Below are 17,865 nucleotides of genomic sequence, written 5' to 3' on the forward strand. Positions count from 1 at the left end.
CAAGAGTCAATTTCTCTGTGCAACACGAGTAAAGTAGTGCTTGCTTAACATGGCCGTAACTTTGAATTTTTCTGGTTCCGCAGAGAGGCTGTTCTCCTTTGCCAGCCCTCCTCCTCAGACAAAAGAAACGTGCACTAAAGCAATGTCTCTCTTGAGAAGACGGTCATGTGAAAATGTAACCTCTCAAAATAAGGCAGGCTTAGAGGAGAGCTGTCACAAATAAGCCTGTCTCAATCAGTGCATATGTTTCTGTTATTCTTTTTTTTTCTACTTTTACAACAGAAAACACAGTGCTCTTTGTGAAGTATAAGGGTTATTTTAGTATCACACCTACACTTGGGTCATACTTGCCAAAAGGGTTAATACGTTGCAGTTTGTGAACCAATTTATCCACCTTAAATGGTAAGTGCACTTGCTGTTTAGAGCGACTATGTCACAGCACACCACTTACGGCATAGGTACAAGGTTATCAGCCAATGTCCTTAAAGTGGGTCCATGCCACGATAATCACAATCATTGCGACAGATGTGCAAGTAGGTGCAGCTGCACTACACCACGCCTGATGCAATGAAATCTAATCAACGTCACATCTGTGTCTGCAACATTATGGTTAGATAGGTTGATAAGTAAATCTTGGCATTGTACATGAGGAAGTTGGTGCGATGATTCATACACTGTGTTTGACCAAGAGCAATCTACTGACGAATGACAACTCATTTCAAGGGAGTAAACTGTACATACAAGGTAATTAATGTTGGCTAATTAACCAGGTAATATAACGGTAATTAATCCTAAGCAACTGAAGTGAAATATTTGTTTTAGAAACCTGATGGGCCACAACCTGGTATCATAAATATAACAATAATAATAACAATAATTCAATTCAATTTTCTACCCAATTCCCGCGATACAGTGTTGGCCCGTATAAGCCGAACGGCTTGTGGGTTGGATCTGGGTGTCAGAGAGCGAGAATACCACAATAATGTGAAATAACTAATACACAAGTAATAATAACAAATTAATAATAACAAATAATAATAATAATGTACCACAGCACTCCGTACCTTTGCTGTACGGAGTGCTGCAAATTAATTTGTTATTTAACAAATTAAATTAATTGAAAATCAATTAATTATTATTAATTTGTTATTATTAATAACAAATTAATAATAAGAAGCAACCTAAAAAAAAAAACACTACTCAGTTAAAGACTACACTACAGCCTACACAAATAACAAAAACCAAAGCTATGTTCCCAAAAAAACAACCATAAGACTGAACAATATACCAGGAAATCAACTGGCATTCATTCAGAGGCAATGGACTGTAACGCCCTTTTAACACTGCATAGTGATGCAAGAGTCAAAGATTCAGGAAGCAGTGAGTTAGACACAACAGGAATATCATATTCACGCTGATCCTTTCCGCAATTCGTAAAAGTATGTGGGATTGCGTATGTTTCAGGGTGCCTTGACTGCCTAGAATAAGAACCTTGAAACTATTAGACGGGCAGTGTTTTTGAAGAAGTCACAAAATGTGCGAGTATTGTTTAATCGAAAAAAGCTAACTGCATCTAGATATGTGGCACGTCCTGACAATGTGACAGGTTTTTAGTTTTTTTAAACTTTTTTTTTTTTTAACTGTGATTAACCATGGCCCTCCATATAGCGGATGAATTAAAAATTAGGCTAATAGCACCATACTGTAAGACCGGTTTTATGTTGCTGTCCAGATGTGGACACCAAGGTACTTTAGCGAAGGCACATAATGCACAGGCGCACAATTACAGTCCGAACACTGGGATATGCTGTAAAGAGCTATGGAAACCAATAAGATTACATTTGGTAGGACGTCATGGACATCAATGGAACTGCTCGAAATCCAGACCATAATCAAACGGTTGTTCTTTTGCAAATCAATATTTTAGCGCTTCATTGTAGGAGACGCGACTTTCCTCAATAATAATAATCAATAATAGTAATTAATAAAGGGATTAAGCTATGCACCTTTCTGCCTCAAAGTATACATGCCCATCCTTCCAAGTTTCCTGCTTGTCGTCTGATTTACCCCCACATAACGGCTACATTCTGACAGAAAAAGACTGCACAATGGAAATTTGCACATCCGGTATGCACGGAAAAATGCGACAGCGAAGAGACAAATGTTACAATAGAAGTATCGAACTTGACGCATGCCAATTTTGACACACTGTGCATCATATGCATAACAGGATGTATAAGCACACCTAAAAATAAATAAATAAATAAATAAAGCAAAAAAAAAATGTGTGCACTACGAGTGTACCACCTTTTTTTCATTCTTTCTCCCTTTGTTTGCAACATTCAAATCAATCCACTTTTTTTCTTTTTGGGCTGAGTCCGCTTGTATTGCAGAATTCCTGCTTCTTGCTAATTCCGAGTTCCGAGAGATTCATCAATTTCATTGGCTTTTTGAAGAAACGCAGATCACAAGGCATTCCTACTTTGCGGACTTTCTTTTTCATCCGTGTACACAGTGCAGTCTGTGGTGGATTGCTTTAAACAACGAATTTTAATCACAAATTAATTTTGCCAATTTTTGAGACGATTTAGAACAGCACCCAAATACTCGTTTTAATTGGGGAAAAGAAGGTCAGCCTGAAATTCGGAAGGAAGCTGCGAAACATGGCACAGGCTCACAAATACTTTACGAGTAGACTTAATTCAGACAGCGCTCAGATTAACAAGTGAATGCCACAACCATCAACTGTAGATGCATACCTAGAGACTAGTGAGTGCAATATCAACTACGTACGTTGCTTTCAAATAAATAAGTTCTTTTCTGTTCATGCACCACATGGGAAAGGCAAGTTTTGCAACCTTTTCCATTCCTATTCCATTTCGCAAATTTTATTGCACCAATCTCAGCGAAGAAAACTGTTTTCGGCTCCTGCAGAAATTGCAACGGTGGTCTGGAGCTGCATTGTGACACTGTCCCGCTGCAATACAGCACCTTTCCACTAGTTCAGCATGCCAATAGTTCAGATGAGTCCGACACAGCACATGTAATTCAAAGCGATATCCTCCCACCTTAAAGGTCATAACCACTGACAACACCATACGAAGACAGAAATATGCCATAGGCATTGTACACAATCTCCTTCTGCAATACTAAAGAGCTTACGTTATTAGCAGGGTCGCGAGATATCGACCGAAAAATGTGGAACACCAAATGTCTGATAAAGCTTCCAACATACCACCTGCAGCCCTGACATTTTGTAATAACAGGCCCTCTAATGTACATAGGGTGATGTTGCAGCCTGTTCGTTCCAGTCTATCAACAATGATTGATAGTGGTTTTAACACCGTTACAGTGTCCTTTACGCATCTCTTCAGCTCCACGTCAACTACATTGGCTGTTTCTCCGATACCTTTGCTTTCCCTTTCTGTTTATTTTTCTTTAATGTGTTTCTCCTCTGAAAACTTATGCCTACTGTCTTCAAAACAAATGTTGCTGTTCTGTAGTGAATGTCAATAATAGTCAATGACTTGTGGAAAAGCACCTCCTCGTTACCCTCTCTGTAACGTCAGTGTGTGTTACTGGCCGACTTTTCCTGGCCCGGTCCGTGCCTTCATGTTTTTATGCGGCTCAGTGAATAGAGCCCGGCTCGGCGACAAAGCGAACCAGAACGCACGCGGGCAAGCGTTTCATCGTTACACTACCAAGTTTTTGTGAAGGTAGAGGATGCCGTCAGCGACGATGCAGTCAGGAGCAATGTAACGTGTCTTTCAGAATGTTATAGCAGGTTGAATCATACGCATAACGCTGCATCCCTTGCCTGTTTTTGCCAATATATGCACCAGAATGACACTAGCATGTGGTGATATGAACTAATAGTCCGCCATTGCGTGGATGACCGAAGGATGACCGAGAACTGCCCAATTACCACCTAGAAGCACTATATAAACGTCGCACAACAGCCAGGAAAAAATTTAGGAGTACAATTTCCACACATGCTCTGCATTTTTCCCTAATGTTCTGCACTTCAAAGCTCTACAAAAAAATCTATCTCGAAAAAAATGAAATAAAAAAGAGGTGAAAAGTGAATTCGCAAAATTATATGCTAAATTCTACAGGAAGGTTCTACGGCACTGCATCCCTGGCACACCACTTGGAACAGTTCTGAAGCAAGCCAATAAGCCACAATGGATAAGCAGTCAGTACAGACGTAACGTCAGTTATAGAAAGCGTGCGGTGATTCGCAGTGCTGCATAACTTCCATCAAATTTTGACTGACATTTAGGAAAAACAATGAGAAAAACGAAAATACCCTGCACACGGAGCAGTGCGATAAACATACGTGTCTGTGCCTCGAAAGACACGTCAACATTAAAACCTCTCTTCACCTGTGCTGTCAACGGCGTAGCTTGTAAACTCGATATTAGTTTCAGTTTGTAGAATTGCGTGTTATGAACGTGCACTTAGAGTCTATAAAACAACACACCGTTTCAATATGTAAACGCAATTCATCCAAAATGTAAGATCTCCCATCACCACTCAACCACTATTAGCGTAATTCACAAGTACCTCAAATTGCAGGGCAGATGTGCGCTAGAGGACGTGTTGTGTCACACAGGTGTGTTAAATCTTTCTATGTAATCTAATTTTGTTTTGTGCGGTCAGCATTACCACAACGCACACTGACCGGCGAATCAAACAAACCCACGAAACTTGCGAGTGTGCGCCGCCATACTTTGTTGCACTTCCAAAATTACAGTTTAAAAACGTCCATTTTGTACCGTGTGTCGGAGGAAATGCAATTAAACTATTAAATGTGCACAATAACACCGGTTCTATCCAATATATTTTATTTCATGATTTCATCGAATAGCTGAGTGACAAGACGTGACACGTGAGGCACATGACCTAGTGCACAAGCCTGCTGGGAACTGGGAACGAGAGTAGCTGATCACGCCACACAACACGCGAATTTGTAAATGACCGGTGCGTGTGATTCAGTCGTAGCTTGTTATCCTACTATTGTGTCATGCGCATGTTACGCTTGTGAAGCAGGAGCCCGAGGAGTGAAGAGAGTTACTTCACTGACTATACTGACTGACGAAGAGCACCAACTGAAACGTATAGAAGTTGTTTCACTCAATTAAGGTGAGTGTAACTCACTTCCGTTACTTCATTCATTCCCGCCTGTGCGTGTTTCCAGAACGTACGGACACACGACCGCAAAGTACCAAAGATGGTAATATAAGGCACAGCCCAAGTTACTTTTTTTTTTGTCGTTTTTACGTACAAAGCCGATTGGTCAAACCGCAAAATTGTCCTGTAATTTGGTAGGTGTGCGTCTCTGTGTCCTTTTTTAGGTTCGCTGGTGTGCCTCGGTGCAAGTGCGGTCCGTATCGTTAGCGATATTGCAGCCGAAGACAGGATATTGAGAGACAGTTGTGCTTCGAGAAGTATTTCTATTTACAGTGCAGTGTCACCTGAAAAATCTTGGGAAGGCGAGCTCTCTGGAATATCGATCCCTTCCGGGGGTGTGCTAGCAAAACACAGTGACGTCACAGATAGGGTGATCTTCCCGTTCGCGTAATTTATGACCTAAAGAGAAATTAACGACTTATGTGTGTTTGTCATGTGAAGTAATATGCGTCAAGGCTGATCGCGACAACAGCAGCAATTAAGACATTCCCTTGACGAATCGGGCACAGATTTCTCAAGGCAACGTACAGCCACAGCATGGCCTACTCTGCTCAATTGCCACCCATCCTCATGGCTTCCCTTTTCTCTTCTAGTTCAATAATTGTACAGTTATTGAATCTGATCCCGTTTTTAGTGTGTTTCTCCTCAACCTTAAGGTGCCTAGGTGTCCACAAAGCGGTCAACAACTGTCACACCGACGGATAGTGCAACAGTTTTCTGCAACATGTTTAGTTTCTTTTTATTTTTAGTCTAGTTCTAGTTTTGACCGCGCCCCAGTGTGCCTGCACTGTACTACAGTTTCAGGACGTCTGCGTTTCTTCTGTCATTTTTGTTGCTGTCCCTTCGCTGGCCAGTTTTCATCAGACCCCTCTTGCACGTCATGCCATGCCGTACTGAAAGATATGCGCGCGTCATGCGTCACCTGGATGAGGTCAAACGTGCGGCGTTTTGGACAGGTTGCGTCATGGGGGTATTGGACATATCACGCTAGCGCTCACTTATGGCATTACGCAAGAGTTTATCAATTTCCCCGTTCGAGGAAAACCCCCACGTAAAGGAAGCCGGCTTTGAGAAATATGTGCTCCTGTAGAGGCGGTAGACGCGTAGAAACGCGTAGCGTATCGTTGCCCGTCGCGACTGACGTCATAAAAAACGCCGCGGGTTTTTCAAGAGCCTTCGGGCAAAGACGGGCACCGGCTATCTTGGTGCGGCCGTGACACAAAACGGTGGCTGTTTAGTGACTGAAGCTGTATCTTGGTAAGTCTCTACCAAAGACTTCTATGTTCTTCGCTGCGTTCCAGATAAAAAGTGAAACTTACCGATGCGTGTCCCTTTTGGCTGAGATAGTGCGAAATGGAAAGCGATACCCGCAAATCTCGTCTCGCTTATTGTTTGCTTTGTAAAATGCATTTGCTGGACGTCTAAAGGAAATAACACCTCGCTATCGATTCATGCATTATGGATCATACATGTTCTCTGGAAGGCGGCAGCTACGTACGGCGTGTATGTTTGACTTGGTAAAGAAGAAAAAGTACGTTTCTGCTTTTTTGGATGGTTGAAAAAAAAAAAAAGTCGAGTGCTTGCTTCTCGTGATGAGTAAGGAAGAAGTTGCACGGGCGTAGTAGTTCCTGCTCATCCTTGGGATACCGACTTCTACCTCTGGCATGATACCTGTGACTGCCGTCAAAGTTCTGTCGGTGGCCGTCTCGTTGGCCGTACACCGCAACCACCAAGGGTTTGTCCGTCGTATTTCTACGCTTCGTGCTGCGATGTCTCCTTGCCGTGTATATGTGTTGACTGCGCTTGCGGGGTCACGCGCACGCGCTGGCCCAATCTGATGCATTCCGCTCAAGGTCGCGGTGAACGGGGTCAGTGTATTGCTGTCGCCGGATAATAGCGAAAGTCTCATTCACGACGTCGCGCGGTCGGCAGGTAGCGCTTGTCGCCGAACCGTACCAGTGAACCGTACCGCGTGTGTTTTTATATTTTGTCACCGCCAGGTCATCGTGTGACATATTCGCCACAGATGTTCATGGTTGGGGTGATTTCAGCCGCGGTATAATTTTTCAGTCTCATGACAGTCTGTGCCAGCAGTGCAGGGTGGATTCCCAGCTCATGAATGTCGTACTTGGGGGTAGTATAGCTCAAGCTGTTATCCTTCAAAGGGATTCCTATGAGCTTTTCTCTGAAAAAGACAGAATTATACTCTCATTAATGCTGTGTAAGATTATGTAGGCTGTTGTACTACAATAGGCATTCTCCAAAAAAAGTAATTTTGTAGATTTTAAGGTTCCATTTACATTCCGTACTGAGAAAGCCATAGCTGGGGCAGAGAGGAATCGATGCTCTAACGAACTCCTCTAAACCTGGTCTCGTTTGCAAAAAAATTGTGCTAGGAATCGAACATAAACCCTTAGCCAGCACTTGGACGGTGTGTTTTTGGCACGAGCTGGAAGATAATGAAGTACTTGCGGTACTGGGCTGGCTGCACGTGCTCAAACAGTTGCAACGCCGTACGTAAGGAAGTTCCTTACACAATTCCTTGTACACAATTTTTTTTGTATCCTGTCGTCGTTTTCCCTGTGCCAGGACTCTGGCTGTCTCAGTGTGGAACTCCTTCACTGGCTGTCCTGCATTTATGCCATATTATCTATCTACTTACACTGTCATCCTGCGGAATACTCGAGACTAGCAACGATCGAAGCAGTTTCCACGTGTTTGGATTTATCCAGGCCAGTTCTACAATCTGATAGCCTTGGTCAGCTGATTTGTAGGTTAATAAATTCTACCCTTCACGGGCCGCGAGCTTTCTTTCGTGGAGGTCGTAGTTGTTTTTTTCCTTCGCAGGAAAAAAACATTGAGAATTGTGTGATGGGTAGTATTCAAGGAAAGTCCCTTTCACAATGCTAGAGGAGAGGGCTGATTGAGGAAGTAGCTGCGCGTTCACTTTCCCGAAGTTACGTATGCTTGAGAAAGGTTGGAGCGGATATAATATTTCTCCGCGTGCTCCTCTCTTGATTGATGATGGGCTGGAAGTACTTTGTTACTATGCGTATTACATCCTCTACGGACTTGTCCAGCCTGTGTCCACACCCTTTCCGGCACAGCCTTAATGTTAAGGAGAAACGAGAGGGACAAGTAAAAAGCGAGCGCTCAACACTTACTGGGGCATACATTGCGTTGTGAAGTGATTCCTCGTTGTGAGCAGTGTTGAAGGGATTTAATGCCTGGCTGTAAGTGAAAGTGATTATTGTTGCATTATATATAATTTAAGAGTCTCGGCTGGCTAGCTATGTCCACTGAAGTTTCTGAAGCCTTCTACAATGAGGGTTTAGTGATTTATCCAGACCCCCCCATCGCCCCAACCATACATTCCAGTGTGCAACACATACTGGGGGAGGGGAGTTGTGTTAGTACAGCTTTTGACACATGTCAACACTGTTATAAAAAAAGAAGAAAAATTAGAACTTTAAGGTAACTGTGGCAATGATGCCACCCCCCCAAGAGTTCCCCCCACCCCATAGCAATCCTATTATTGGTACATCACTGAAAGTTTTGCGCCTCGATTTTGTTGTACCTAGATATTCTGGATACCGTACTGCTGTTTAGTGTTTTTTCTATGTATATCTGGGTGTCTTTCACTGGGATGGGGGTAAAATTATTTGAGGTACCTGAACATGAAGGGTTCATTTTCAAAAATATCTGTTGCTAGTGCTCTTTATTTATTTCAAGACTTTTTTTGTTGCTGGTAGCTGGCAGATCGTGCATTTGCCAGTAACGCATAACTAAACCTGTGTGTGTGCACTTCATGAAGGGCTTATTGCGTGCTGCTGGTAGGAGGAGACTTATAGGTTTTCCCGACGCAATGGAAGAGCTGTGTAATACGTTGCAAGAGATGATTGCACATCCTTCGTATGTGATTTTTCCAGAATGACGTATTATCATAGAGATTTCCGCCATCAGCAAAAACAGGATCTTTCCTCTTTGTGCCTGTGTCATCACTACCTGATCTATTCCTCCTTTCCCCCTACGATAATGAGTGTTGGTGAGGGAGTCTATTATTAGAAGGGAGCATGATCCGTGGTGTGACAGTCGGGTGTTCCAAGGAGCGTGATAGCTGGCAGATAAGACAGGATGCGGTTCGGCCCAGATAAAAGCGTAGTAGTGCCGCGGGAACGTTCAGATTTGTGGTAGCATCTTCAGAGTGCACCTCCTTGTCAACATGGGCAGCAAGTCAGCTCGGAGGTCGTCATTTTCTAGGTCTGTTTTCGCTTACGAGGTGTTTGTAGAGCACACCCACATTTGGCAAGTGGCTCAACGGTTTACAAGTCCGGGCGCATTGTGTTAAGGGGTGTGCGGAATTTGATTTCTTTTGCAGAAGGATGTCTCATATCGGAATTTCCGTCGCCATGGGCCTGATCAAGGCTTTGGTCACGACGTGCGACGTGATCACATTTCCCTTCTACTTCATCTTCCAAAGACCGTGGGACTACTGGCGGAAGAAGTCGCTCGTTTTCGTAGGTGTCTCGTCTCATGGCGGCAAGCCACGTGTTGCGTCCACTAAAATGTGAGCTAATATTTGTCGCACCTTTATCAGGCACAACCCACGAGACCAAATGACCCAGGGTCACCGCATGTACGTACCACCGGCCCTGGCACTGCGGCCCTGGATAAAATCAAGACCATGGCTGAGCTGACACAAGCCGCTGTTCACCTCTTTGGTGACAAGCCTTGCTTTGGCACGAGAGAAATCCTGGGCGAGGAAGAAGAGAAGCAGAAGGATGGGAAGGTCTTCAAGAAGGTAAGCGCCTTCTCGTGCCCTTCTGTTGTGCCGAGTAATTGGTAGTAGTAAGTTCAAAGTGTGTAGGTTGTGGCACAGCGTTAGAATCCCGTAATTAGGGCTCTCATCTATATGTTATGAGTGTCAAGATGCATGTAAATGGATGTGCACAGGCATGTACATACTCTGTTTATTTGTCACATTTGAAATTTGTGTGTTGTATCTTTCCTTCCTGCGACGCATGCCGATTGGCAGCGCACGCAGTATGAATAAATAAAAAAGCGTCCCTTATTTAGTCTAGCTGTTGACACTGTTGACTCTAGTTGAGTCTGTTGTTGACACACGACTTACGTGTGTAGTCTTTTGTGTCCGTGTCTCTCGGTTTTCTTTATGAACCTAGCTGCTGTTCCTCAGATTGAATGGAGGCATTTCCGTTACAATGCTGGAACAGACTACACGCTGTGGGGGAGCGTTATCAATATAGTATACTCAGTCTTTTGAAACATGTGCAGATAAGCACTTATCACTCAATTGCGGCGGCATTGTTCAGTGACTTGTCACAGTTGTAAAGTGCTACTGTAAGTGCAGAAGTGATAGCTGTCATTGCGAGGACACCTTTTCGCTTGTAGAACCCTGGATTATTGCGGGTAGCAAGTTTACAGCATGCAAAGATCAAAGGGTTGGTTAATTGTTCATTGGACAAAGGCAGCAGACTGCTTTACCGTTATTTCAAGATAATTGAATTGACTGTCACCCTGGTATAGCTAGCAAAGCAAGAAAAATTCCTATAAAGGCAGCAATTCTTAGCGGGGGTGCAGATCTTATTTGTCCCTTCGGGCTTCAGGGGCTTTCAGTGCTGCGTTGCTGTGAATTGTGGATGGATTAATTTGCACCTTTGAAGTATATGTCTTCGCTTAAAAAAGAACAAAAAAAGTGAAAGGGTTCCTGGTCAGGTCCTGTGGTGTTCTCTCTCTGTTGATCTTGATTGGCGCAGTGCAAGAAATTAGAAGCAACTAAAAAACTTGCGCTCCGTACTTTGTACTTGTTGCTCGCCCTGTTGACAACGCTGGTGAGGGTGCTGTCGACCTTTGGAGTTTTCAGTCCTTATCAGGAAGTGATATGCATGTCTTCTAAGAAGACTCAAGAGATGTGGAGGACATTGAGTGTGTTCACCCGTAGTAATAGATACCTGCCGTACTTTGTGCCGAGATGTCCCGCGTGGACGTTTATTTTTGCTTATCTTCGCGAATGTCTGAGAGTTATCTGTCTGCAGTTGTACTCCGAAAGTTGTTTCTGGCACTCCAAATAGATAGGCATGTGCCACGGCTGTGTTTGTTTCTTGTCTCTGATATGGGACCTGGCTAAAGGGTTGACTTTCAAGATGAAATTTCAGCTGACGTTGTCATCATGCTGAGCCTTGCACCTGCTTGAGGGGTACTGCTGGGTTGCGTTATGCCTCTGCTATGTTTGACAGCATATAGGATACAGGGCAGAATTTCAGTCAACTTGCAGATTGTGCATTTTATCTCTAGTAAGCCTGGCAGTAGGGGAGAACAGCATGAATATCTGTAAGTTGGCCTTGTATAAGGTAGTAACTCGACGCTGTCACATTAAAATTTGTGAAATTCACTGTCAAACAAATACAAACAAAATGAAGATAAAGATGTGCTTGTTTGGGTACTGTTGTTTTCCCGCTATATTTTGGTGTATACTCTCCTCAATGGACATCTCTCTTACTGGATGCTGTGCTCAGAGGAGAGATAAAATGAGGAGGAAATGTGATGTGTAAATTATGCTACTTCTTACTTTTGCTTCAAGCATTTTGACGTAGAATTCGCGTCTTTCTGACCATTCATGTAACGTTGTGGCGTTAGTTTGGTCTGGAGATAAACCAATTGATGTAATTAATTTTTAGTTACTAAATAATATAATTTAAATACAGCAAATTAAATTAAGTCACAAAAGTAAATCTTAACGCCCGGAAACCTGCAGGCCTCTGTATTGCCAGTTTTCTCGAGGTGGAGCGGGAGAGTGTAAATTGCGGTTTCTTTCGCTCCATGAGTCACGAGAAATATCAAGTCAATCAAATCGTTGTGCGAGGAGAAATTTTTGTGCTTTAGTGCCCACTAAAAAAGATTGAATGGCTTTTTTTTTTCCTGCTCTTTCAGTTGATCCTCGGTGGTTACAAGTGGCTCAGCTACAGAGAAGTAGACCAAAAGATCGACCTTATTGGCAAGGGCCTGATGGCCCTGGGAGTGCGCCCTCGACAGAACTTGGTCATACTGGCAGAAACCAGGGTGGAGTGGATGCTAGCCGCCCAGGCGTGCCTCCGCATCAACATTCCAGGTTTGTTTACTTCGGCGCAATAAAATGCGGCTGCTGCCAAGGAGAGATACACCTTGCTTACTTAACGCGCGTATCTCTATAGTTGTAACCCTCTACGCAACGCTGGGCGAGGAGGGCATCATTCACGGCATCAACGAGACCGAAGCCACTCACCTGATCACGTCGTATGATCTCCTTCCGAAGATTTCGGTATGTCCGTTCACATCTCCTGATTGTTAGTCTCCTGATTGTTAGTCTCCTGATTGTTAGTCTCCTGATTGTTAGTCTCCTGATTGTTAGTCTCCTGATTGTTAGTCTCCTGATTGTTAGTCTCCTGATTGTTAGTCTCCTGATTGTTAGTCTCCTGATTGTTAGTCTCCTGATTGTTAGTCTCCTGATTGTTAGTCTCCTGATTGTTAGTCTCCTGATTGTTAGTCTCCTGATTGTTAGTCTCCTGATTGTTAGTCTCCTGATTGTTAGTCTCCTGATTGTTAGTCTCCTGATTGTTAGTCTCCTGATTGTTAGTCTCCTGATTGTTAGTCTCCTGATTGTTAGTCTCCTGATTGTTAGTGGAGCGATGGAGATCTGACTGGGGGAATTTTTTTCATTTTTCTTCCAGAAAATTTTAAACAAGATTCCTTCTTTGACGCACATCATTTACATGGAGAGTCCCGTGGCCAAGGGGCCAGTGAAGGGTCCAGAAGGTGTTCAGACGTTGCCTTTCTCCAAGCTGGAAGAGAGCGGGAAGACTGCAGATGCTGGTGAGCCTCCTCCTCCCTTCCTGCCCCGTTAATGTCTTACGATTGTGCGCGAAAAATAATGCTACGATTCCACATTTCAGAACTGAGAGGAGAGGTACCCACGGGTGATGACATCGCTATCATCATGTACACGAGCGGTTCCACGGGTGTTCCGAAGGGCGTTATGATAACCCACGAGAACATTGTCACTACAGCCAGGGGCTTTAGTGTGATCTGCAGGAATATTGGGTACGTTTCCTTCATCTGGAGGTTTGTCTTTTTTTCTGATCCTTTGTTGTAATTACAATGCCTTGTCTAATTAATGTCCGTTTTCAGGAGTGAAGACGCTTACATCGCATACCTACCTCTTGCCCATGTGTTGGAGCTAGCTGCAGGTACGTGCTATTCATATGCAAGAAAGATTCCCATGTATCATTACTTGCTTTCCTCATCTTGCGAGTTGTTTAAGTTAACGCTCCTCCACTTTTTCAGAGTGCTTATCCTTTGCCCTTGGAGCGAAGATAGGTTACTCCTCTCCTTTGACTCTTACTGACAAAGTAAGTTAGTTCTTTGTTATGTACACAATATCAGTTGCACTGCTTAGATGTATTGTAACTGTGTCTGACATGCTTTGCCCTTGATGTACTTAACATTACCTTTTTGCCTACCACAATTTTCCTTGCAGTCAACCGGAGTTAAACGTGGTTGCCAGGGGGATGCATCTCTGCTCAAGCCTACCATCATGGTCTCAGTACCTGTAAGTTCTACGTTCTGAAAATTCAGATTTCCAAAGATCTAGCTAAAATTTAGTGCTGTACAGGGAACCCCCTGCTCTATGTGCAGAGTTTCTCCCGTTTCTGGTAGCATACTGATACAGTCTTTGCCAGATTGCTGATCGTTAGGATCGGTATGGACCCATAATTTAGGTTTTATGGCAGGAGCAGCGACTGTGTCAAATTCTAGGCCTCTGAAAATCCCCACCTGGTATTTTTTGTATTTGTTCTTATTTCTCTGTGATCCTATGCGATCAGATATTTTACCGAGAGGAGTCTACGTATGTCCATGCAATGCCGCAGACTTGACTTCTTGAGTCTTCTTCTTTTTAGCTAATCTTGGACCGCATACGCAAGAGCATAGCTGAGCTAGCTGCAGCCAGGGGTGCTTTCTTCAATGCTTTCTTTGAGTACCTCATCTCCTACAAATCCTTTTGGCTACGTGCTGGGTTCGACACTCCGCTCCTAAATCGGTGAGACCCCATTCCCACGCTAGTGTTGTGTATATCTGTCACTCAATAGAGGCATTACATGCTGAGCCGCTTTTCCTTTTTGTCTTCGCAGGCTCGTGTTTAAGAAGATGCAGGCACTTCTTGGCGGTCATGTGCGTGTCATAGCCACCGGTTCAGCCCCTCTGTCTGCGGACACTCACGAGTTCATCCAAGCGTGTCTAGGATGCTATGTAGTACAGGGGTATGGGCTTACAGAGACTGCTGCTGGAGCGACTGTCATGGACTGTAAGTATTGCTTTCCTTGACTCTGATAAGTAATGGTACTCAGTTGTGGTATACAACAGAAAACTTGTTTACTGCGTGTAACCCTGCGTGTACCCCTGCGTGGGCAGCTGTGCTTTTCATCCCTTACAAAATGCCATGATGTGTGTCTCACGCCTTTGTCTTTGCTACAGTGGATGACGTCAGCTTTGGGCGTGTTGGACCACCCATAAGCGGATGCTACATCCGTCTGGTTGACTGGGATGAGGGTAAGGAATCAACCTGTTACGTTACGTCAAAGGTGTTGAGAAACCAGCTGTGCGGGTTTTAGGTGTTGTCCCAATATCCTCACTCTGTTTTTGTAATGTGGATGCAGAATAGGGAATTTTCTTCTGGACAATCGTTGGTTGCCACGAGAACAGGCATATGCCCTCCATCGTTCTGTGAGGAGTGATAATTTTCTAACGATCATACATATTGTTTATGAGAACTGGGTGAGAGAGTGATGGTGCCCCCTCTCACACAGATTTTCTGTGTGCCGTAACACTAGAACGTGGGATTGTGTGGTCACCTGACTTGCATCCGATTGTCGTCTCCCTCCTTGTTTTTTTTTTTGCACTGAGAGATGGAGTCGTTTTGCAGCCTCTTCAGTTCAGTTCAGTTCTGCAGTTTCATTCTACATCTGTTACCTGTCTCTTATAGCTAACTACCATGTCACGGACAAGCCGTACCCTCGCGGTGAAATCCTCATTGGAGGTCCGTGCGTTACGAAGGGCTATTACAAGAATGAGGCCCTGACCAATGAATGCTACCTGACTGAGGGCGGCATACGTTGGTTCTACACCGGCGACATTGGGGAGCTGTACCCAGATGGCACGGTCAAGATCATAGGTAAGGGCACGTACACGTACAAGAGATTCAGGTGTCATTTTGTAATGAAACATGGCGTTACCTTTTGTGTAGTGTGATGTATTATTGGAACCTGAAGTTTTCGGAAACTATTTTTTTTCTAAATTCGGGGGGGGGGGGTAAAAATTGGGTAAATAAACGTGCTCTAAATTTGTGTGAATTTGGATGAAAAAAACTTCCAGTATGTTGAGTTTGGGGAGAAATCGGGCTCAGTTACTCTAACTGTTCTGGTTTGTTACAAACGGTGATGTAACTGCATTTGCTGCCAAACAAGTTAGTGCGCGTTCCTACAGATGTCTGACTGAGGGCAATTTGACGGGTAAAAATCGGGGTTTCACCCTAAAGAGGACAACCTTCGATTCGGGGAAAGAATCGGGTTAGACCCTAAAACTTCAGGCTCTACGTATTATGTACGAGAAAGATGCGCGATACATTTTCAATTTTTCACTCAGATCGCAAGAAGGACCTAGTGAAACTTCAGTTTGGAGAGTACGTGTCGCTGGGCAAGATAGAGACTGAACTCAAGACTTGCCCCATCATCGACAATCTGTGTGTGTATGGCAGCTCTTACCACACTTACCTCATCGCGCTGGTGGCACCAAACCACAAGCAGATACAAATGTTGGCAACACAAGCAGGCAAAGAGAAGCTTTCCTTCAAAGAGCTCTGTGAGGACCCTGAGATAATCAAGGCAGCTGTGGAGATGATTTCAACTCATGGTCGGAAAGGTGAATATGACTTTCATGGTACTTTGTAGACAAGTGCAGTGTCCTTCGCGCAAACTTTGGGTCATCGTTGCTAGCCGGCAATACTTTTTTTTAATGACTCCACACTCCTTAATGCTCGAAGAAAGGAACCAGGTTATACATTTATTCTGGGTTAGAACGGTTTTTAGGGGGGTTTGGCAAAGAAATAACAGAAGCTGCCATACTCATTCTGAAACTAGGTTGCATTCTCAGAATTTCCCACATTTTGGGCCACGGCGAGTGGGTGGTAATCTTGTGCATTCATGCATATTTGGAATCTTTGTTTCACGACTTTTGGAGATCATGAAGTCATGTATTTAGGAACTTTGTCTCCCAGCTTGAAAATGTCACCGCCCCAGAGGGAGTCTGTGGTATAACAAATTACGCGGGAAACTGGACTGTCCAAGGTCTTGTCAAAATTCTGTGTTGTGGCATTTCAAGACGTTTGATTTCAGTTTCATAGCAGCTTTTTTAATTCATTAATCAGATTAAAGTGTTATTCGAAAGTGTTCCAGTACATTTTTGAATAGTGGCCCGAAGCATCATATTTTGTGCAACCAGCACCAGATTGACAAGTATGTGCAGTGCCATAATTGCATCTGTATGGCTTATCACGGTCTTGCCAAGTTCTTGCATGGTTGTCCTTGAAATCACCTTGCAGATCGGGCATCATTCCGTCGCCAAGGCCTTTGTCCTTGACGCAGATGCACGAGAGATGCCTAGGATTGTTTTGCTTTATGCAGGATAGCTCACCCTTCTCAATGCTCTAGCTCTACATACATTTAGTTGAAATTTTCGTAAGTTTGAAGGTTGGTCATAAGGTTGAATATCGACGGAAACTTGGAAAAGTGTCTATGCTTGAGTGCGCAATTGACAGCGTAGAAAAGGAGCAAGTGAGCGGAGTTTGGGCTTGTCATTTAGTCTCCTTTTTGTTTCTCCTTTGCAGCACATTTGCAGAAAGTAGAAATACCTCTGAAGGTAAGGCTCTGCCCCGAGGACTGGCAGCCAGACACTGGGCTGGTGACGGCGGCCTACAAGATACGGCGCAGGAACATACAGCAGTTCTATCAACACCAGATCGACGAGATGTACGAGCCGAGCTCTGCAGCGTCCAAGTCGACGTGAAGCACAAAGAGGGCGCTGTGTATGCATGTGTGTGTGTGTTTGAACGTGTGGCTGTTTTTGTAAATAGGTACTGGACGCAGCAGTGAATGAACTGTGATAAAGCTGTGACAGAAAAGCAGTCGTATGCCACTCCCCCCTCCCTCCTTCAGTGAAGGCAGTTTCCTCTGCCCATTTCGCGCACATGTTTATGGCTCTGCCAGCATCCCCCCTCTCTTTCTCTCCACCTGCCTAACAAATAAAGGGATGGACCAAGAAGTCAACAGTTGTGCACAAAATGATACCCTCTTAAGTTCTGATTTAGGCAGTTGTTGCACAGGACAAGAGTCACTGGTCATGTAGATAATACTAGTTTGCCTTCCCACCTGTATTTATGGCACATTTATCATTCAACCATCCTTGTATTTAATTTCTATTTTATTTTTTTTGTTAACCCAAACTTTTATAGGTTCTTTCGCATGTACCATGCCCTTTGTAATTTATGTCTGAAAGGGTCACGTTGAGATGTTGCAAATAAATTTAAGCTGAAGTTCACTTAACTGGTGGCCTTTCGAATTTCATTTG

At 43.9% G+C, this 17,865-nt stretch overlaps 2 protein-coding genes across 6 annotated transcripts in view; one reads left to right on the forward strand and one right to left on the reverse strand.

Moving 5' to 3' along the window:
- The window catches only part of LOC135366820 (UDP-glucose:glycoprotein glucosyltransferase 1-like), a 28,459-nt gene extending 23,712 nt beyond the window's left edge, over window positions 1-4,747 (reverse strand). For both annotated transcript variants that reach the window (XM_064599750.1, XM_064599749.1), the window contains exon 1: window positions 4,567-4,747. The gene's annotated coding sequence lies outside the window, so the exon portion shown is untranslated. The remainder of the gene's footprint in view (window positions 1-4,566) is intronic.
- Window positions 4,748-4,943: 196 nt separating this feature from the next.
- Window positions 4,944-17,840, forward strand: LOC135366822 (long-chain-fatty-acid--CoA ligase 4-like). Of its 4 annotated transcripts, none has more exons than XM_064599754.1 (16): window positions 4,944-5,145; window positions 9,572-9,710; window positions 9,791-9,994; window positions 12,142-12,319; window positions 12,402-12,508; window positions 12,918-13,059; window positions 13,140-13,287; window positions 13,375-13,433; window positions 13,531-13,595; window positions 13,724-13,795; window positions 14,145-14,284; window positions 14,376-14,548; window positions 14,719-14,793; window positions 15,227-15,415; window positions 15,886-16,161; window positions 17,126-17,840. In XM_064599754.1, exons 2-16 carry the CDS (start codon window positions 9,576-9,578, stop codon window positions 17,302-17,304), a joined length of 2,142 nt encoding a protein of 713 aa, XP_064455824.1. In that variant the 5' UTR covers window positions 4,944-5,145; window positions 9,572-9,575; the 3' UTR covers window positions 17,305-17,840. The 4 variants fall into 4 exon arrangements, with proteins under 4 accessions (XP_064455824.1, XP_064455822.1, XP_064455825.1 ...); XM_064599752.1 differs by lacking the exon at window positions 4,944-5,145 and adding an exon at window positions 6,797-6,928; XM_064599755.1 differs by lacking the exon at window positions 4,944-5,145 and adding an exon at window positions 8,354-8,426.
- Window positions 17,841-17,865: the final 25 nt, after the last annotated feature.

This window comes from Ornithodoros turicata, chromosome 8 (genome assembly GCF_037126465.1).
Source record: "Ornithodoros turicata isolate Travis chromosome 8, ASM3712646v1, whole genome shotgun sequence".
Lineage (NCBI taxonomy): Eukaryota > Metazoa > Arthropoda > Arachnida > Ixodida > Argasidae > Ornithodoros > Ornithodoros turicata.